Genomic DNA, 22105 nt, shown 5'->3' on the forward strand with positions numbered 1-22105 from the left:
GAAATGTATGTACTTCAAAAAACACATTTTATTTACAATTTACTTAACAGGTTACTTATCACAAGATGGTGGGCTCAATCCCCCTTCTGCATTGCTCCCACTGTTGATCATTGAAACTATCTGCTCCAGTGGTGACTGGCTGATTGTGGCATGTGACATTAACGGCACGTTTCATTATAAGGGCTTTTGTATTGCCATTTTTATCCCACCTAGCTAGTGCACTGCTTAGGGAACAAGAGGTCGGTTTGGGACGCACCCCACGGGTTGCTTTGGAACGCGCACACAGTGCCTTCTCGGTTTCCGTAGTCAGGAAGGAGCAGCGTTTAGGAAACCGATGCTGAGTTTCGTTACTTACTTAAGATTTTGGTCAGAAAACAGATTTATATGGGATTTTCGTTTATAAGGAGTTCTCAGAGACTGGAGCTGCGGAACGGGCGGAATTATCTCTCGTTCTGTCTGTGTTTTATACCCGCTCGCGGAGGCTGGAGCCAGTTGTTTGGGTTAGCTAGGCTAAGTAGCTAACGCTAACTAAGTTAGCCAGCAGCAGCCTCCTCCTCCTCCTCCTCCTCCTGCTGCTGAGTTCCGCTGGACCGGGGCTGCAGAGCCGGGATGGTGCGGCAGAGACCGCGGGTGAGCGCGGCGGTGGCGGCGCTGCTGCTGCTGTGTTTGGTGCTGGGGGATTCTGTGCTGGGCTGGTTTCATCACGGCAGTCAGGGGAAAACCCAGCAGCACAGTCCCACGGGCTCGGCGGACAGCTCGGAGCAGAGCTGCCTGTGTCACGTGAGTATCTCCAGCGCTGCCTACTAACTCAGCAATAAACAACAAGCCCGTGTTTAACATATTTAATTTATTACAGTAATTAATTCACATTAAGCCTATATCAGTCCTGCACTGCATCCTTCTGGTATTTTCTACCGTCTCTTTTGACGTCACCTCGTTGGGCTTCTTTAATTGGTTCACGTCCGCCTGTTATTTCTGTGTGTGTGTGTGTGTGTGTGTGTGTGTGTGTGTGTGTGTGTGTGTGTGTATATATATGTATATATATATATATATATATATATATATATATATATATATATATATATATTTACACACTACCGTTCAAAAGTTTGGGGTCACTCAAACAATTTTGTGTTTTCCATGAAAAGTCACACTTATTCACCACCATACGTTGTGAAATGAATAGAAAATAGAGTCAAGACATTGACAAGGTTAGAAATAATGATTTGTATTTGAAATAACATTGTTTTTACATCAAACTTTGCTTTCATCAAAGAATCCTCCATTTGCAGCAATTACAGCATTGCACACCTTTGGCATTCTAGCTGTTAATTTGTTGAGGTAAGCTGGAGAAATTGCACCCCACGCTTCTAGAAGCAGCTCCCACAAGTTGGATTGGTTGGATGGGCACTTCTGGCGCACCATACGGTCAAGCTGCTCCCACAACAGCTCAATGGGGTTCAGATCTGGTGACTGCGCTGGCCACTCCATTACCAATAGAATACCAGCTGCCTGCTTCTGCTGTAAATAGTTCTTGCACAATTTGGAGGTGTGTTTAGGGTCATTGTCCTGTTGTAGGAGGAAATTGGCTCCGATCAGGCGCTGTCCACTGGGTATGGCATGGCGTTGCAAAATGGAGTGATAGCCTTCCTTATTCAGAATCCCTTTTACCCTGTACAAATCTCCCACCTTACCAGCACCAAAGCAACCCCAGACCATCACATTACCTCCACCATGCTTAACAGATGGCGTCAGGCATTCTTCCAGCATCTTTTCATTTGTTCTGCGTCTCACAAACGTTCTTCTTTGTGATCCAAACACCTCAAACTTGGATTCATCCGTCCACAACACTTTTTTCCAGTCTTCCTCTGTCCAATGTCTGTGTTCTTTTGCCCATCTTAATCTTTTTCTTTTATTAGCCAGTCTCAGATATGGCTTTTTCTTTGCCACTCTGCCCTGAAGCCCAAAATCCCGCAGCCACCTCTTCACTGTAGATGTTGACACTGGTGTTTTGTGGGTACTATTTAATGAAGATGCCAGTTGGGGACCTGTGAGACGTCTGTTTCTCAAACTAGAGACTCTAATGTACTTATCTTCTTGCTTAGTTGTGCAACGCGGCCTCCCACTTCTTTTTCTACTCTGGTTAGAGCCTGTTTGTGCTGTCCTCTGAAGGGAGTAGTACACACCGTTGTAGGAAATCTTCAATTTCTTAGCAATTTCTCACATGGAATAGCCTTCATTTCTAAGAACAAGAATAGACTGTCGAGTTTCAGATGAAAGTTCTCTTTTTCTGGCCATTTTGAGCGTTTAATTGACCCCACAAATGTGATGCTCCAGAAACTCAATCTGCTCAAAGGAAGGTCAGTTTTGTAGCTTCTGTAATGAGCTAGACTGTTTTCAGGTGTGTGAACATGATTGCACAAGGGTTTTCTAATCATCAATTAGCCTTCTGAGCCAATGAGCAAACACATTGTATTTTTTTTTTTACTTTAAAAAACATTTTCTCACTTTAGTATAAAGTGTATTTAGGGTTCTCAATGTTATATCGTTCTTTTAGTTTGCTAAATAGTTTTCCTAGGTAACTGAGGAAATGATCAAATCAGAAAACAAGTTACTAGTTTTACTGATTTGATAATTTCCCTCAGTTCCCACGTTTTAAGAATTTAACTAATCAGTCCTCAATTTTTTTTAATTGGAGTAACTCCAATGTGACAAATTGTCCCCTCAATTTGATAAATTGTTTTCTCAGTTTAGTAAGTCGTTTTACTTTTACTACAAATAATTTCCCAATTTGAATATGTTGTTTCCTGATTTTAAATGAATTGTTCCTTCAGTTCAAAACCCTTTTAAACATAAATTAATGATTTATTAGCCAGATTTAATAACTGACATAAAATCGAGCACAGAAACCCTGCATTAATGTGTTGTGGTTGTGTGAATTTCACCACTTCTTAGCATAATGTTAGCTTACTAAATCACGCAGGCTTGTTTAAATGCTTGTGTAATATTTTGCGAGTGAAAATATCAGATTAATCCGCTACACGCGAATATTTCCTTAAAGTGATTCTGTATGAGGCTCACGCTGACAATCTGAAAGCAAACTGTCCGCTTACTCAGCGTGTTGTTGTCTGATTGGCTCAGGGAAGTCGGGGTTTGTGCGGGATTTTGGGATTTGTAGTTTTTGCCGCGTCACGCAGCCGTTCGCTTGAACCGCACAGGAGAGGATACAAACTACAACGCAGGGGGCGAGGCTACGTGTGACGTGATCTTTGTTTTGGAGGCGTGTGTAATTTCATGACATGTGGCTTTAGGTGGCAGCTTATCGCCTAGTGGCATGAAAACTCTCACCCCCCTCCTTCCTTTACAAAGTTGACTTTATAAGCAGCTGCAGGGCTGCAAGGTGCCTGACTGACTGGATCTGGGCGCTTGACTGGAGATGACAGCTGTTACCTCAAGAGATATTTTTGAGTTTTTATCAGTTTGAGGCTGGATAGAGTGTTTTAATACTGATTTAGTACTAACGGAATGTCTGGAGCTAGATGCAGTTTGTGGTGGACAGCCTTTCTTGCCATCATCTGTTTTGGACATTTGCAGCCATGGCACATCTCATTTGGTGTAAGATTAATTAATGATAATCATGCTGATATGGTTATATAGAATGCAAAGGATGTATGTATTATGTTTTTAAATTGTGTTTAATATATGCATATGTGCATATATTATGTAGTCCTACAGATATATAATGAATTAAGTGACCTGTTGCATTGATTGGACTTGTGTGTTAATTATTTAAGTGGCGTTCGTTTCAAATGCCATTGCAAAAAGCTCACACACAAAGCAGTAGTCTATTCATAATGCATGGGGAAATGAAAGTATTTGGTATCAGATGTAAAAAAAAGATAAGGAGGTTTGTAAGTTGCTGGTTTAGCACTTGGCAATGGTCTAAAAAATGATTGTAATAATTGCTTTTTGTAATATTCAACTCTACACAACTTATAGCTTAATATTATATTTATTGCTTATCATCACTGTCATGCAACATTTTTTTTTGTTACAGAATTTTACTTTTTGACAAAATTTAAATCTGGTAAATGTTAATAATGAATGGTCAAAAAGAAATTCTGTAAAATTACCCAGAGTATTATTATTATTTTTTTTTACATTTAATTTCATTGAAAGTTAAGATGATTTTTCTTTCTCCTCTAAAGTTAACATTTTTTAGCTACATTTGTTTTTTACATGACAGTAGTAGTATAAGCACTGAGTGCTCTGCCTTTTCTTATTCTCTCTCTCTCGTTTATAATAATCTTTATTTCTTGTTATCAGTTGACCGGTGTCTTGGATGACTGTTTCTGTGACATCGAGAGCATTGACGTCTTCAACAACTTTAAAATATTTCCACTCATACAGAAGCTCATCGAGAGAGACTTCTTCAGATATTACAGGGTAAGTTTTTTCCCTTCTGCCTTTGGATCTTACTGAAATATAGGTTGTATATAGTCATATACATGTACAACAATAATTTAAAAAAGAATCGAGTAATATAAAAAAAAATAAATAGAAATACATAGTGTGGACTACAGGTTAATCTACAAAAAAAGTGAAATGATAATGTTTTATGTCATAGCAACTCCAAAATGGAGTATTAATATTTTATTAAATACTACATTTAAAATTTTAAATGTATATGAAATAAAAATATTTAATCACTGGGTAATACGTAGTCGTGTAGTGTGCGGTTTGGTACACAGCCTCTGTTCTCAATGGGTGCGGCCATCTTTGAAACACATCAATGAACGTCATGCAAATTACTGTATTTCCATAATTGACGACATCGATTCGATTACGCCAACGAGTCATTCCAGTCATAGACGTATGGCAAAAAAGTTAATTCTTAGAGTATTTCAAGGCATGTTCATGATTTACAGTATGTGTTTGAAAATGTATTTTTTTGTTTTATATTATTTTTATATATTTATTCTCTGTTTAATATTTAATTGGAACAAAACTCTGTGGAAAATCAAGTACAGTGAAATTGTATTGCCTGATTTTCACTGTTCTTCATTGTAGATTGATGAAAATAAATGAAAAGTTGCCAGATTTTAATTTTTAAGAGAAATACAAAGTTTTTGAATGACATTAGCCATTAATTCACACACTGAACTGCATTAAGTAGTAATAAATAACACAGGATTAATTACAGTTATGCAGTTGATAAGTGTTCTTTAATTGTTGATTATTTATGAGATACCAGAAATTGTTACTATAATATAGGGAGGGTGATATGAACCTAAAATTATATATCACAATATTTCAGAGTACTTTTGTGATAAGCAAGCAAATACAAAAAGGTTCAAGAAAGAATTCTGTAATCACTATGTACTTTTTTGTGTATTATTGTTTATGATACGGCATGGTAAAGCCCTACTGTAATGTAATGTGTAATTTATCACACTAACAATATTATCATTTCATGTTACCCAACTCTTATTGCTTTCTAATGTTCTCAAGTTTTTCAGCAAGGTGTTTCAGTTGAGTCGTTAACCTCCTCATTTGCATTTTTCCTCTGACTTGTTTCCTGTTCCTCCTCTTTCATTGTGTTTCACTGCTTCCCCTTATAGCACCAATGTGTATATATATATATATATATATATATATATATATATATATATATATATATATATATATATATATACATATATATATATATATATATATATGTATATATATATATATGTATATATATTGAAGTGTATGTACACTGCTTGACCAAAAAAAGTCTCCACTTGGATTTATCTAAATAAAAGATCTGTGCTTGCTGCAGTTGGTCCGGTTTAGGTTCAACAACAGTATGTGCTGAAAGAATGCCTATAGACCAGGTTATACATCAATGGATTTTTTTCTTCCCTGATGCCACGGGCATATTCCAAGATGATAATGCCTGGAATGATGGGGCAGGAATTGTGAAAAAAGTGGTTCAGGGAGCATGAGATCATCCAGACCTTAACCTCACTGAGAATCTTTGGGATGTGCTGGATTGAGAAGACTCTGTCATCAATGCTGCAAGATCTTGCTGAAAAATTAATGCAACAGTGGATTAAAATAAATCTTATGACATTGCAGAAGCTTATAGAAACAATGCCACAGGTATTATGTGCTGCAATCAAAGCTAAAGGTTATCCAACCAAATATTAGTTAGTAAATTAGGTCAATTAACCATATGTTTTGTTTGTATTTAAGTGAATGTTAGTGCACAGTTTGCTGCACCAGTTCACACAGAGAGAGCACCTGCTGATTTCAATCTTAATGTTGTCAGGCAGCTGCAAGTCTCACAATCTTGCATGATTCATCTAATTTTACCCGTAGCTTTGAGGAAGTGATTTAAGAGTCTCATATGCATGCACAGTCGTGGGCTTTAGTGACAGCGTGGCAAGCTTTTAGTGGTTCTCTTACCATACAGGAAAAAAGCAAACCACTGTGAGGGGAAGTGCCCCCCCCCCCCCCCCCCCGTTTCTTTTTTCTTCTTTACTGAGCATATAGGAGCACTATAATAGTTCTATGATTACAGACTTAAAGCTGGTGTGAGTGGATTAAACACAGCAGTGCTGTTGGAGTTTTTAAACACCTCATCGTCACTGCTGGACTTAGAAGCGTCTTTTGCCCAGTGTGCTTTGGCCACTGATGAAGGACTACAGAATGATGAACACAAACTGTGCAGCAACAGATTCAGAGTTTCTGTATCTGAGTTTACTTTATCTACAAGTTGGAGCAGCTGTAGGCAGGAGCGTCTAATAGAGTGGAGGACAGTGAGTGAACACAGTGCAGCACTTCTCTGTCTGATCCAGCTGTACCAGAACAACACACACTAACACTGAAGTGCTGAGAATGACCCACCACCTAAACACTAGCTGTTCTGTGTTGACCCTGTGAAAGGAGAAAGGAGAATAATAAAGAATAAGAATAGAATAAGCTGTTTAAAACTGTAAAAGGTGGTCGTTAAAAGTGGTCATTCACAAATGTCTTGTTTTTTGACACTGAACCATTCTTTTACTTCTGTCACTTATTCCCTCTGGCTTTTCTCCTCAGGTGAACCTGATGCGACCCTGTCCTTTCTGGCCTGACGACAGTCACTGCGCCATTAAGGACTGCCATGTGGAGCCCTGTCCAGAGGTCAGCGCTCATCATCTGTTATCCCTCATTTCAACATATATTCAAAATATTCCTTTTAGTTTTAGTTATGTAAATAGATCTGGCGGTTGTTTATTATATTAGTAAGGCTTTTTGTTGTGGGCGTTTCCTATTCTTTACATTTCTGTAATTACAGTGTTTTTTTTCTTTCGTTCTTTCATGCAGAGTAAGATTCCAGTTGGAATTAAATCAGGCAACTATAATAAGGTGAGTGTTCTTGAGCATTAGCATACTCTGCAAAATGAATCTCTTAAATCAGTATTTTAAATCATTCTAAATATGGCTTATTTATATAAATATTTTCAAGTTTAAGAGTTTTAAGATTAATATATATATAAATATTTTATTTTAAGTTGTAAGTAATTAAGCCATGGCAATTCTATATACATACTAAAATGCCATAGAATAGAAACTAGCACCATTCCCTTAACGTTTACCATGTCCAGTGGAGACATGACCCTTTCACTCAAAGAATGTTAAACTTCAGATCCACACACCTTTAGAACGTATCTTTCATCTGTCACCAACCATTAGACCTTGCTCAGACTTACATCATGCTGACCATCTTTTGTACAAGATAACACCTCACTACTTATACAGAGGTGTAGACTTAAAACCAGTTATATAACTATTTGGATGCTTAAATGATCCTTTGGTTTAAAGGCATGATCTCAAAGTTTGAAAGCCTATATGAATGTTTTATAATTGTTTTTTTAAACCACTAAAATGTGGAGATCAGGGCATCCTCCTATACCAGGAATGGGAATAACTTTTCTCAATATCTAGATAAATAAATAAAATCTTTATGTTGTCTGTCTGCAACATAACTGCCAACGTTTAGATCAAATAAGAGAAGATGCTGCCACTAGTACTGTTACTGTGATGAGCAATAGGGTGCAAACAGTGATTCTCAGCAAGTCGGTTAGGGATTTCTTCACAACTTGCATGCAGTTCTGCTGACGCAAGTGTGGGATTCAAGCCTGCAGTTTGCTCAACTGTAATTGACTGGGAGTAATCTTTCATTACATTACATTAGCCTCAGAGACCAAATGTGTTCTGGGTAATCAGCAACATGACACTTTAGAGCTTTAAAAACAATTATTTAGCTGCAGTGAGTAAAAGTATGTTTGGGTTATAAAAGGTGCAGAAAATGATGAAAAAATAACATCTTTTCATCTTATAAGCAAGGGGTGAATGGGTTATGCTAGCTAGTAAAATACAAAAAAAACAATCTGGACTACTTTAAGATTGGTGAACAGACCTAAAAAATAGAGATACGTGACTAAAAAATCATTTCATATGTTTGAGGCTATGTTCATGTTACAAGCCTCATTTCTACTAGATTGAATTTGGCTATCTTGATAGTTCATATGTATAAATGTGTGTGAGCTGTATCTGTCTGTAATGTAAATGATTCTGTCCCTGAAATGGTACACTTTTGCACATAAATTTCAATCTGGTTGTTCACATTTTTTTAGCATGCACACAAATTAGATTTGTGTCCAATATTAGATGACATAATAAAATGAGTCAGACTTAAACCAGATTTCAAAAGATTGGATTTGAAATGTGTTTGTTGGGTATTTTGAACGTAGCCTTCAGTAGGTGTGGGACAAAATATCATCATTTTCATTTTCAATACGTTATTGATATGTAGCATTAAATACCAATATTTTTATTGAAACATAGGCGCACTAAACTTTATAAGAAATCCACAGTTTTACTTAATGTGGTGCGGTGAAGAGTATTGGTTGTCAAATTCTGTAAAACTGACATCCATAAATCCATAATTTCTGGCATTTGCTTATTTATTAGTATTTTATCCTCTTCAGTAACACAGATGCTGATGAGTATTATATAGAATTGTCCTGTGATATATTGATATATTGTATCACAGAATCACAGTATCATGGTATCATCATTACTGTGGGCAATATATCTTGACCATATCGTATCGTGAGATGCCTTGTAATTACACTTATTCTTTCTTGCTTTCAGAACCTTCAGAACCAGTGTGTAGTTTATTAACCAGTTTAAACAATTTTTACACTCACATAATTCTTTCTAGAAGTAAAAGGGGATATTCATTGGCATCACTTTTAAAATACTTTTATTTTAAGCGTGTTTTAAATATTTCAGTTTATTTAGATACATCAAATACAGATATTGTATTTATATAATTAAACAGATAAGCAAGCAGAGTCAGAGAATGAATAAAGTGACAGGTTTTGTTTCGGTGGTGAGTTGGGACGTTCTGTTTGTTGTCAGTCTGCAGGTGTGTGTAATGGAGCAGAAGGCTAAGGATAGGCACACTTGTCCAGCACTTAGCGTCGAGTCGGCGCACACAGCAGTCCTCTAGCACTCACTGTTTGCTCTGTAATGCGTGTACCCAAAGTGCTGTGACATCTGGCAGGGTGATAGCGGTCAAGGTCAGGCAAGCTGGGTTTCACTTGTGTGGATTTGCACGTATTGCCTTTGGGCCTGTCAATATAACTGAATGTTTATGGACAATACATTTTGCCCAGATCTAATGCTGTAAGCAATACTATTATTAATTTGAGACACTTTTTATATTTGGTGCCATTGCAATAATAAAAACAGCACAGTAATGCATTTATATCCTTTTACGTAGCAACACATTTTTAAAAATTATTTTTAACATTGGGTTTGTAATAGAAACAATGTTAAAACATCAACCTTAATAAATTGCAGTGAAACAAAATCTGAAAACTTCTTTCTTTCGAAAGTCACAATTTTATTATATATACATCAGTAAACAACTTTAAATATGCAGTAAATGCATTGTCTGGCATCTTTAAAGCAGTTCTGTTGAATGTCTTTTAAGTGTTAAGTTTGTTCAGTGCCAGTTCTGACGCCTGTCTCCTCTCCTGGCAGTATTCCCATGCTGCCAACACTATCAGAGACATGAAGGAGTGTGAGCAGGCTAACGAGCTGGGTGCCATCAACAGCACACTGAGGTATGTCGTTAACCCCCACCCCCAACTTTGCTGTTTCCGTCTGTCTGTTAGCTATAGTCACATGATTGGTGGTTAAAATGTAATAAACACACTGTTTTATGGAAATGTTTTCTGACTCATTTGGATCTTTCTGCTTTGCTGACTGCAGTAATCAGAGTAAAGAGGCGTTTATGGACTGGGCTCACCATGACGATGCTCAGGATCACTTCTGTGGACTGGATGGTGAGACTGCACTAGATTTAACTAGTTAACTTTGGTTTGATTGGTTCATTGTTCTGGAATTTTTTATTAAATGTAGTGTTGTGCCTAGTACACTGGCCAGCTGCACGCATCCTGACAATTTTTTTTTTGACATTTAGACCAATTTACTAACAAACTGGCAACAACACTTCTTGAAAATCTCTGAAAAACAAAATATTGTGAATAAAACGTAATATTAAAAGTTCTCTTTTATAGAATTTCTTGTACTTTACTCACATAAGTTTAATTATGGCCACTCTTGAGTATGACGTATTAATGAAAATAGTCTGATTTCTTGTTGTTTTCCTCTGTAGATGAGACGTCTCCAGATGCTGAATATGTGGATCTGCGGCTGAATCCAGAGCGTTACACTGGATATAAAGGGCCGTCTGCCTGGAGGGTGTGGAATAGCATCTACGAGGAGAACTGCTTCAAGTGAGTCATTTGGAGTATAGTGAAATATATAGAAAACACTGGGAGTTGAGGGTGCAGTGATCTGGAGTAAATACTACCAACCCTGAGGTATACTGCAGTAAATCTACTGTAGTAAATTTCTGTGTTGTGTGATGAACAGGAGATGACGAATGGAGGATATTTTGGGGTTTCTTTCTTGCAGCTTAAAAATTAACATTAGTATAGAGCTTGTAAACATGCGAATTTGGATAAATTCCACTTTCTGAAGATTATGTACAAGAAAGATGTCAATTGATGGTTCTGTTTGTTTATTTATTTAATTAATCTTTATTGAACTCTTCTAAGAACTCTCCTCACTTCTGCGGGCTGTGAATAATGTCTGTAAAACTGCCTAGAATGTGTCTTAGAGTGCTGTGCTGCAACACAGTGGTAAAAACAAAGGATCAGAACCTCTGATGGTTGATGAATCTACTGAATTTTTATGTATGTATGTGTTTGTCGGGCCTAGTGAATAAAATTGTGCTATTTTTTTATTTGCGACAGCTTTGTTTTTATATTCTGCTAATTTAGATTTTATTCCATGTTTGTTTGTTTTTTTTATCTTTTTAATTATAATTTTTAGGCCAAGGTCAGTGTATCGGCCGCTTAATCCTTTGGCCCCAACCCGTGGTGAGTTTAATTTCTTTGTTTTATGTGGACATTTGTTTCTATTTCCTATGTAATTGCATTTTCTTAAAAATCTTATATCTATGAGGATTTTACTTTAACAACTGTTTTTTCACCTCTTTTCTAGGGGATGATGATGGTAAGTGATATTTTGCTTTTGCAAGCATTTACAGTCTTACTGCACTTCATTTATACTTTATACTTTACAGGATAATTCTTTAAATTGTGTCCCTAAAATTCAGTTATTAATCTTAATCTTGTAATCAGAATAAGGAACTGAAATGTCACGTACATTATTACACTATTTTCACACTCTATTCAGTCCCTAGACTGATAGGATTACATAGGTATAAGAAGCCTCATCTGGGTCCGTGTGAGTCCAGGTGAGGTGGAGGTCTGTGCTCCCATGCTGACACCCTGTCTGTGTTGATTTTGTTCACACAGGTGAAGGCTTTTACAACTGGCTGGAAGGTAACTGGAGCTTTCTTATCCTTGTCACCACGTATGCACAGACAGAGCTCCAACTGAGCTGAACACACACAAACACACACACACACACACATACAGAGAAGGGGAGAGACAGATAGAGGGGATTGGGCATTAGACTGCTGAACAATCCTGTCTTTGTAAATAGGGGTAGTGTAATATTCTTCCCTCTTTTGTCTGTGCCCCTCTAAATGGACCCCACTATCTCTGTGTGGATCCCTCTTTTTTTCCCCCGTCACAAGTACCACTTGATTTCTCTTTCACAAAGATCTCATATAGCTCTCACAAATAGGGGTCACAGAGGGGCAGTTGTGTTGGCAGCTCTTTAATGGTGAAGCTGGAGATGCCACGTTCACCAGACGTCATCTGTTAGACACTAGAACTGCAACTGATGATCAGTTCTGGAATATGATACATTGGCAATATAATGTTTCTAATCATTTTCTGCTGATTCATTTTGTATCTACATTCACACTACAACATTTACACATAGCTCAAATCCGTACAAATGTAAGTGATTTGTATCTGTGTGTAATGTGAACGAATATGTCCCTAAAACGCCTCACATGTGCACATGGATACGTGTAAAAACTTCACCTTCTTCACCAAAAACAAAAAACTCATATTTGAGAGACGACTTGTAGCTTTATAAAGGAATAAATGCATTAGCAGCTCATATTTGAAGCATCTTTTGCTGGAGTGGGGAGTAAACATCTGATCATTTCCAATTTGACCGTTCACATTTATGTCGCATGTCCATGGATGGGATACGTATCCAATTTAGGACCACATATGGAAGTGGCTCAGATCTGATTTGAAAAAAAATCAGATTTGGCACATTCACACAGCCATGAAAAGAAATCAGATCTGAGCCGCATTGAGCAAAAAATCAAATTTGAGTCACTTCAGCCTGGTAATGTGAATGTAGCCTAAATGTGCTCCCACCCATAGCTGAAATAGAGATTCTGATTGGTTCTGCTGGCTTGATCATTGTCAGTGCAGTTTAGGGAAAGTGGTTTTTTTTTAAGTAGCTGAGCTCAATTAAATACTTAAAAACTCCTCATTCTTAAAAAACTTGATTAGAATTCATTTGGATGGGAAAGGGGATTAGAACCTTAATTCAGCTTGTTTTAACCTGTGGACTGTATGTCTGAAACCCCTGGTGAATGTAACCCTTGCTAGTAATTAGATTACAGGTACATTTTAAAAAAAAAATGTACTTTTTTCCCTCTGCAACTGTATCAGAGTATTCCTATACTTTAGACCTGATACTAATGTAGAATGTAGGCTACAGTGTTTGTAAAAGGTTAATATGGCTGTTTCTGTGTTGTAGGGTTGTGTCTGGAGAAGAGAGTGTTCTACAAGCTGATCTCTGGCCTCCACAGCAGCATTAATATCCACCTGTGTGCTGAATACCTACTCGATGGTAAGTGTAAAAGATATGTATACACCAGTGTGGGAATTGTGGGCAGATGCTGATATTGCAAATGTATATATCTTGTCGATGTCAAAATACACATTTATAACTTAAAGAGACTAGACCCATCAAAATATATTTTTCACTTTCAAAGTAATAAAAATAACTGAAACTTAGCTTAAATCAGTACATTTTAAAGTAGCACAGCCAGTGTTTGCAAATTGTAGTAGCGGAGTCAGCATCCAGGACCAAGCTGGCTGTGTTACTTTAAAAGCCACTGATTTATGCAGATTTTGAGTTATTTTAATTGATTTAAAAGTTATAAAGTTATTTGTGAGTGTGTAAATATAATACAGTAATATACACTGCTCAAAAAAATAAAGGGAACACTCAAATAACACATCCTAGATCTGAATGAATGAAATATTCTCATTGAATACTTTGTTCTGTACAAAGTTGAATGTGCTGACAACAAAATAACACAAAAATCATCAATGGAAATCAAATTTATTAACCAATGGAGGCCTGCATTTGGAGCCACACACAAAATTAAAGTGAAAAAACACACTACAGGCTGATCCAACTTTAATGTAATGTCCTTAAAACAAGTCAAAATGAGGCTCAGTATTGTGTGTGGCCTACACGTGCCTGTATGACCTCCCTACAACGCCTGGGCATGCTCCTGATGAGGTGGCGGATGGTCTCCTGAGGGATCTCCTCCCAGACCTGGACTAAAGCATCCGCCAACTCCTGGACAGTCTGTGGTGCAACGTGACGTTGGTGGATGGAGCGAGACATGATGTCCCAGATGTGCTCAATCGGATTCAGGTCTGGGGAACGGGCGGGCCAGTCCATAGCTTCAATGCCTTCATCTTGCAGGAACTGCTGACACACTCCAGCCACATGAGGTCTAGCATTGTCCTGCATTAGGAGGAACCCAGGGCCAACCGCACCAGCATATGGTCTCACAAGGGGTCTGAGGATCTCATCTCGGTACCTAATGGCAGTCAGGCTACCTCTGGTGAGCACATGGAGAGCTGTGCGGCCCTCCAAAGAAATGCCACCCCACACCATTACTGACCCACTGCCAAACCGGTCATGCTGAAGGATGTTGCAGGCAGCAGACCGCTCTCCACGGCGTCTCCAGACTCTGTCACGTCTGTCATGTGCTCAGTGTGAACCTGCTTTCATCTGTGAAGAGCACAAGGCGCCAGTGGCGAATTTGCCAATCCTGGTGTTCTCTGGCAAATGCCAAGCGTCCTGCACGGTGTTGGGCTGTGAGCACAACCCCCATCTGTGGACGTCGGGCCCTCATACCATCCTCATGGAGTTGGTTTCTAACCGTTTGTGCAGACACATGCACATTTGTGGCCTGCTGGAGGTCATTTTGCAGGGCTCTGGCAGTGCTCCTCCTGTTCCTTCTTGCACAAAGGCGGAGGTAGCGGTCCTGCTGCAGGGTTGTTGCCCTCCTACGGCCTCCTCCACGTCTCCTGGTGTACTGGCCTGTCCCCTGGTAGCGCCTCCAGCCTCTGGACACTACGCTGACAGACACAGCAAACCTTCTTGCCACAGCTCGCATTGATGTGCCATCCTGGATGAGCTGCACTACCTGAGCCACTTGTGTGGGTTGTAGAGTCCGTCTCATGCTACCACGAGTGTGAAAGCACCACCAACATTCAAAACTGACCAAAACATCAGCCAGACAGCATAGGTTCTGAGAAGTGGTCTGTGGTCCCCACCTGCAGAACCACTCCTTTATTGAGTGTGTCTTGCTAATTGCCAATAATTTCCACCTGTTGTCTATTCCATTTGCACAACAGCAGGTGAAATTGATTGTCAATCAGTGTTGCTTCCTAAGTGGACAGTTTAATTTCACAGAAGTTTGATTTACTTGGAGTTATATTGTGTTATTTGAGTGTTCCCTTTATTTTTTTGAGCAGTGTATAATTCTGGCATCATTGTGCATCCCTAGTAAAAGACTCAGTCAGCCTTTTTTTATGGACTGTTGCTTACCCAGCACCTGCACCCATAGGTAACATGTTCAGTACTGGACAGTCTTAGATTGACCAAGAAGATTATTTGCCCTTAAAATTATTAATAAAAATAAATAAATCTGTGGTTTCTTGCTAATAATGCACTATACAGTATGAACAAAAGTATTGGAACATTTTCTTAAGAGTTTTAATAAAGAGTTAATCCTGCTTTTGTTAAGCTATCTGTCTCTACTGTTCAAGGAAGGCTTTCAAGGTTGCTGTGAGGATCATTGGTTGAATTCTGTGACAATTTTTAGTGCAACTTAAATGTTTGATGTGGATAAATGCATTCATTTAGACGCATTGTCCACAGAAATGATTCTATATTTTACATAAAAACACGTTCATTTAATCTGTTTTGTAGTCCTCATTCTTTGTCAGTATCTTTTGTATTGCTCTGATTGCTCCTACACTTTCATAGATAACACAGACACATAATTTAGATAAAATATGCATCTTATTAAAACAATTGTTTTAATTTTTGTGTTATTTTAAGGCTATATACTGTATCAAATAATACAGTGTCTGTGTCTAATAATGCCTAATATCCCAGGTGACTTCATAGAACACTCTTTATTGTGAAAGTATTATTTGTGTTGTTTTGTGTTTTGGTTGGAACACAGGTTTGATCCTCCTGCACTGATTTGTTGATTTTTTTTTAAAAGTGATGTCAAGTGAAGATACCACTGCTGTATTCTGCTGTTGTTTTAATCTGACCATGTCTTTCTTTATCATGTCTGGTGTGTTTTATGCAGAACGCTGGGGAAAGCCTACCTGGGGGCCGAACGTTCACGAGTTCCGCCGTCGCTTCGACTCTGCTGAAACTAAGGAAGAGGGAACGCGGCGACTGAAGAACCTCTACTTCCTGTACTTGATCGAGCTGAGGGCTCTGTCCAAGGTAGCCCCGTACTTTGAGCGCGCTTTTATTAACCTGTACACAGGAAATTCTCAGGAGGACTCTGTTACCAAGGAGCTGCTGCTGCAGATTCTCAACGAGACAAAGTAAGAGCCAACAACTTGCTGATCATCCAACACTTATTTAAAGCAAATATACTTCACATACTGCAGTTAAATCATAGAGATTATTCATGAATGTGTTTTCCCAAGATGATTTTTGTGTAGTGCTTTATTGCAGTTGCTGTTTAACTTTGATTGGTGTTCTTTTTCTCTGAATGAAACTTGTTTTATTCTGCTTTTTTCTTTCTGTCTTGTGATTTCTCTCTGTCTTTCGCTGTTTTTCTCTCAGAGCGTTCCCCATGCACTTTGATGAGAGCTCCATGTTTGCAGGACACAAAATGGAAGCCAAAAGATTAAAGGTGAGCTAAAAATGACTGAGGGTCCTCAGGACACAGGCAGCAGTGACGCAAGCTTTTAGCAAGTTCCCATTTCCATTACTTCACCCAGCTCTCATACACACGCACACACTCTCCAACAATCAGTGTACCACGTCCACCATGCTGTTAAGCTAAGCTGAGTAATGTCTGTAAAGATGCCTTGCTTTGCCTCGCAGTCTTAAAGCAGTCTTGTGGTCTGACTGCTGATTTCCATGAATTACAATAGTCTCGTTTGTTTAGTTTGATTATGCAAATATGTGCAAAGATCAGATTTGAGTTTGGAGACTTGTGTCTGCGGTTTGTCTACCGTCTGAGTGTCTTTTGTATTTTCATCACAGGAGGAGTTCCGCCTTCATTTTAAGAACATCTCCCGTATAATGGACTGCGTGGGCTGCAGCAAATGTCGTCTGTGGGGAAAGTTGCAGGTAGATGAAAGAACCTCTGTCGTTTTGCAGATTCCCCCATATTCATGCAAGCTTCTGTAAAGGGCATTCTGTAAACTAAGTAACAGTATCTTAGCAGGGAGTTTATAGCACTAGATAACTAATAAATGCAAATGCAGTAAAATGTAGTGAGAATAGCCAGCAGTTCACCTGATTTTCTTAAATAAAGGACTGAGAAGATAATCTAGGTGTAGAATGGATATTAGAAACACTGGGCTTCCTCCAGGAGAGCTTTAGGCTAAGCTAACACCCTTGCACACAACAGTCACAATATGTAATGTATAGAAATTATTTTATTTATAAGTTTAAATCTGTGGATTATGTCTTCTTAGACCCAGGGTCTGGGCACAGCCTTGATGATCCTCTTCTCGGAGAAAGAAATTAAGAACCTTCCAGAAAACAGTCCCTCCAAGGGCTTCCAGCTCACACGTCAGGAGATCGTAGCTTTGCTTAATGCCTTCGGGAGGTGAGTTTATATTTTTTCGCTTATTTTTTGACTCCCATAAAATGGAGTTGATTTGCTCTGTATTATTCAGTTTACTCTAGAGGCTAGACAAACCCTGTGTATCTGTCTTAGAAATTGGTGCAGCATAAACGTGAAAGCATTGATTAGAAGAGGTGGTAGCCCTTACCGGACGGGATAAATTTCTCAGGGGGTCCTGGGGTAATTTTCTCTGTTTTATGGGGGGTCATCTGTGATTTTATTCCCATCTGGGACGACCATTTTCCGACGTCCTCTGAGAAAATTTCAGGCTGAGTTACCTTCTTTTTGGTCCTCCTGTAATATTAGTCCTATCTGTACGCACATCTCTGAGCAAATAGCTTTTTTTTCTACTGCTATGCACTGTAATTACACTTTGAGTGCTCGTTTCCATGGAGATCCACGTAAACACAACAGCGAGTGGAAATGGAGGAGCTGCTGAACATGATGTTGTGAGCATGAGAAAGCCAAAAAACTCACTGCTCCTTCTGTTTTTTCAATTGCAGCCCGGATGCAAGAGTTTTATTACTGAGTAAAAGTGTGTAATATTTTTTACAGAAGTCCCCCTGAGAAACTAATCCCATCCAGATAAGCACAGCATCTGCCTCATTTATGTGTTTATGTATATACAGTATAGTGTTTATATGTATACAGTGAAGGTGTGTACAGACCTTAGGCTGGAACTGTATTTTTACATATATTTTTCTTTTTCTTTTTTCTTTTTATTTGTAGACTCTCCACCAGTATAAAAGAGCTCCATAACTTCAGGACCCTTCTGAAGGACCAGAGGTAACACACATTCTGCCCACCAGGTGGCGCCAGCCCACAGAACACTGCAATAGTCTTATCCTTCTCAGAGTAAGGCCTTTCCTCCATCAGAGACTTCAGGATTGAGTCTGGCTTACAGAGCCTGACTTCCCCTCCACCTTGCTTCACTCTGCTTTACTCTGCTTCACTCTGCTCTCCGAGTAGCTGAGAGAACCACTGCAGACCAGAGTCTCACTAGCTGTCTGATCTAATGTGCTGTGAGCACTCAGAGCATCACACTGGCTTTGGCTATGATGAATTTTTTGCAGTGCTTCAGAGTGTTTTCAGGTTTTTCGCCCCTCTTAAAAAAAAAAGTCCCCTTGAAACGAACCACCTCTAAATGCCTATCTTTTTGTTTGTGGGTTTGTTTTTAATGATTATATTTAGTGTGTGTGTGTGCGTGCGCTGCGTGAGCAACTGCAGGATTATGTGTTTGCCAGTGAGTGACTGTTCTCTCAGACTCCATCAAAAACTGTAATGCTTAATTATTTACCTCTTTAATATGGTTAATGCGTAATAATATAAGATTAATTCTCTCTTCGTTTTAAGCGCATTCGTGTTTCTATGTCGGAGCCGCAAGAGCCTGTGACAGTGTTGCACCACAACATAGCCCAAACATGCAAATTAAGCTTTTTGAGCCATTTAGTTTAACCTGCAAATCGAATGATGAATATTTTTAAATAATATGTTTAGTATATAAAGGAGCAGCAGCAGGTCTGAATCACACATACAGTTGTCTCTGAAATAAGTAAATGTAGCATTTACAATTATCATGTTACACACCTGGCAACTCAGAACAAGCAGTTAACAGGCTTTGAGCATTGTCTGTTTTTAACTTACTGACAAGGACAGTGTTTGTTCATAAGTTTTCAATTAAAGAGGGATTAGTGATGAAGCTTTCAAATTGTCAAATTTAGGGGTGGGCAGTAAGATAAAAAAACAGTTATTTCTTTTTGAATAACCAGCAGTTAGTTTATACATTTACATGTAAAAAATGTTTCATAAAAATCCAGTTTCCAGAATTTCATCTTTAGCCCAATTGTAGTCATTTGTCCGTAACATAAGCTGCGTTCACATTACAAGCCACATTGCTTAAATCTGATTTTTTGCTCAGATCGGATTTGGCTGTCTTGACGGTTCGCGTTCACAAATGTAAGTGATCTGTATCTGTGTGTAATGTTAACAAATCTGTCCCTGAAACGCCTCACATGCACAGACTGATACGTGTATAAACATCGCCTTCTTCACCAGCAACAAAAAAATCATATTTGAGAGACGACACGTAGCTTTATAAAGGGAAATGGATGCGTAAGCAGCTCATATGTGGAGCATCTTTTGCTGGAGTGGAGAGAAAACAGCTGGTCTGAAGTACATGCTCAGATCGAGGAGGTGGAAAAAGGCCAGGCGGTTTGCTTTTGCTGTTTTTGCTGCTTGCTTTTGCAGCTATAGCTGTACAGCTGCACCAAGAGATGTGTGGATACAAGCAAAAAGATGCATGAATTCCGATTTTGACCGTTCATTTCGCATGTCCATGGATCGGATAGACATCCGATTTAGGACCACGTATGAAAGTAACTCAAATCGGATTTGGCACGTTCACACAGCCATAAAAAAACATCAGATCTGAGCACCATTGAGCAAAAAAATCATAGACAGATTTAAGTAACTTCTGCCTGGTAATGTGAACAACGCAGCCTTAGTGTGCAAAGTTTGCTTGTTCAGCAGCTGTAAAGTAGCTCACATTTATTATTTACCAAACCTATAATTAGATTTCATATTCATGGGCTAATCAGAACTAAGATAATGTAACCATGTTTTATTCTGTAGGCAAGATAATGTTAAGTTGTCTTAACAGATACTGTTAGCAAAGAAGACAAACCAGTGACTAGGTTTTGTGACATGCTTTCTAAGAAAATCGCAAACGGCAATCATCGGGGCTGGAGCACATAGTCATAGTTCAGTTGTTTTGGTGCAACTGTGACGAACAATGCCAAATCAAAAAATTAACGAAAGAGCTTTAACAAATGGAGTGTCCAGAAGCAATTAACATATTATTACGTACTTTAGTAGTTCATTCTTGGCAGACCTACATGTCTTAAAAGACTGCTAGTGTACTTATCCTACATAGGTAAACTCCATAACTAAAGAAATGGAGTTTGGATGTGCAAACATGGCTCATTGTGGGGAAAAGAATTGACAAATAGATTTTTTTTAACTGCCTTAAAAAAACCTTGCAGTTATTCAGTTTTTTTATTCTCATTAAGTCATGTTAAACATGGTGTCCTACAGGATTCTGTTTTAGGATTTAAGAAACTTATGAGATGTGGTTACGTACTTAAAGGACAAGGTTAAGTACCAATGATACTCACAATATACCCTAAGTGTATTGAAACGACATATTGTTTTAGTATTCTCCTGTTGCCCACTCTTAACCTACATTTATTTGTAGAATCTCTTACACAGGAGGGATAATCTGGTAATCTGTAATATAATAGCGTACTCTTGAATGAGTGCTGGTAAAGTTGGATAGCCCAGCGCACGGCCTGCAGTTATGGAGCTGTGATGTATGAAGAGATCAGATGTTTTAAAAGTGCTTCGGATTTATTTTTGGCAGCTCTCGAGACATCATCAGATCTTCCCTCTTTTAAATGTCCTGCTTATGCTACAGACTTGTTGGTGCTTTTCTTTCTTCTTCTTTATTTTGGGTCTATTTTTAACTTCGGGCAAATTATTTATAGTATTTGGTTTGAAGGTTTGTGTGTGTTTTGAGAGTGTATGTGTGTGTGTTTGTTTGTGTGTAATCTGAGGATGCTTTATTGAACGTTTTGTCGATCTGCTGTATCAGAGAAGTGGGTTCTGTTTTCCATTACTGCTCGATTTGGACCAAAGACAGAATTATTTTAAACATTGTTTAGTTTGACTGTGTGTGTTTTGAAGGTTTTTGACTTTTAGCTGATAACACACAGACACTCATAGACACACACACACACATACACATTACAATAAAACTCTGGCCAAATATAAATTTTAATTTGCTAGAAAACCTCTCCCATATACACATTTACATCCATAAACTATACACAGACCATAGATGCAATTTCTAGTACACTGGTTCATGAGGGCGTGGTCATCATAGGATTTTAATTACAGTTATTATGGGGAAAAAGTGATAAATATGAGCAGCTATATAAGAGTGTGTGTGCATCAGTGTGTGTGTGTGTGTGTGTAAAAGAGAGAGAGTGTGTGTGTGTTTAGCAACTGCATGCTTTGAACAGCACCAGAGCATACTTGTCTGCCTTAATAGTTCTAAGATCATTTTTAGGATAGAGCTCTATTTAGGAAAACTGATGAAACTGAATGATAAAACGGATGCTGTCAGTTCTGACTTCTACCATACTGAATGGGACTCTCAGTGGTGGAAAGTGAGCTAAAAACAAATAATACTTCAATCATGCTTACGTAAAAGAACTGTTACTTAAACTTATGAGACTGTACAGACATTGAAATAACTATATCTAAAACATAATTTATAACTTATTTGTGTTGTTTTCTGAAATATCATTCAACAAACTGATTCGTTCCATTTAAAAGCAGCTGATAATATAAACTTTCAAAACT

General features: G+C 38.4%; 1 protein-coding gene across 2 annotated transcripts; it reads left to right on the forward strand.

The window, feature by feature from the left end:
* The first annotated feature begins 302 nt into the window (after window positions 1-302).
* On the forward strand, window positions 303-19727 carry ero1b (endoplasmic reticulum oxidoreductase 1 beta). Of its 2 annotated transcripts, none has more exons than XM_007246131.4 (16): window positions 303-780; window positions 4327-4446; window positions 7087-7170; window positions 7354-7395; window positions 10084-10166; window positions 10315-10388; window positions 10721-10841; window positions 11443-11489; window positions 11614-11625; window positions 11931-11957; window positions 13306-13398; window positions 16178-16424; window positions 16669-16738; window positions 17095-17181; window positions 17532-17665; window positions 18413-19727. In XM_007246131.4, exons 1-16 carry the CDS (start codon window positions 610-612, stop codon window positions 18471-18473), a joined length of 1473 nt encoding a protein of 490 aa, XP_007246193.2. In that variant the 5' UTR covers window positions 303-609; the 3' UTR covers window positions 18474-19727. The 2 variants fall into 2 exon arrangements, with proteins under 2 accessions (XP_007246193.2, XP_007246194.2); XM_007246132.4 differs by lacking the exon at window positions 303-780 and adding an exon at window positions 3379-3615.
* Window positions 19728-22105: the final 2378 nt, after the last annotated feature.

The sequence above is a fragment of the Astyanax mexicanus genome, chromosome 16 (assembly GCF_023375975.1).
Source record: "Astyanax mexicanus isolate ESR-SI-001 chromosome 16, AstMex3_surface, whole genome shotgun sequence".
NCBI classification, from domain to species: Eukaryota; Metazoa; Chordata; class Actinopteri; order Characiformes; family Acestrorhamphidae; genus Astyanax; species Astyanax mexicanus.

What these genes read in the sequence shown, in the direction of transcription:
- ero1b (XM_007246131.4), top strand. Translation starts at nt 610, where the DNA reads ATGGTGCGGCAGAGACCGCGGGTGAGCGCGGCGGTGGCGGCGCTGCTG. An exon ending in TACGAGGAGAACTGCTTCAA is followed by an intron (nt 10,842 to 11,442) that starts GTGAGTCATTTG and finishes TATAATTTTTAG; the next exon opens with GCCAAGGTCAGTGTATCGGC. An exon ending in TGGAAGCCAAAAGATTAAAG is followed by an intron (nt 16,739 to 17,094) that starts GTGAGCTAAAAA and finishes TTTTCATCACAG; the next exon opens with GAGGAGTTCCGCCTTCATTT.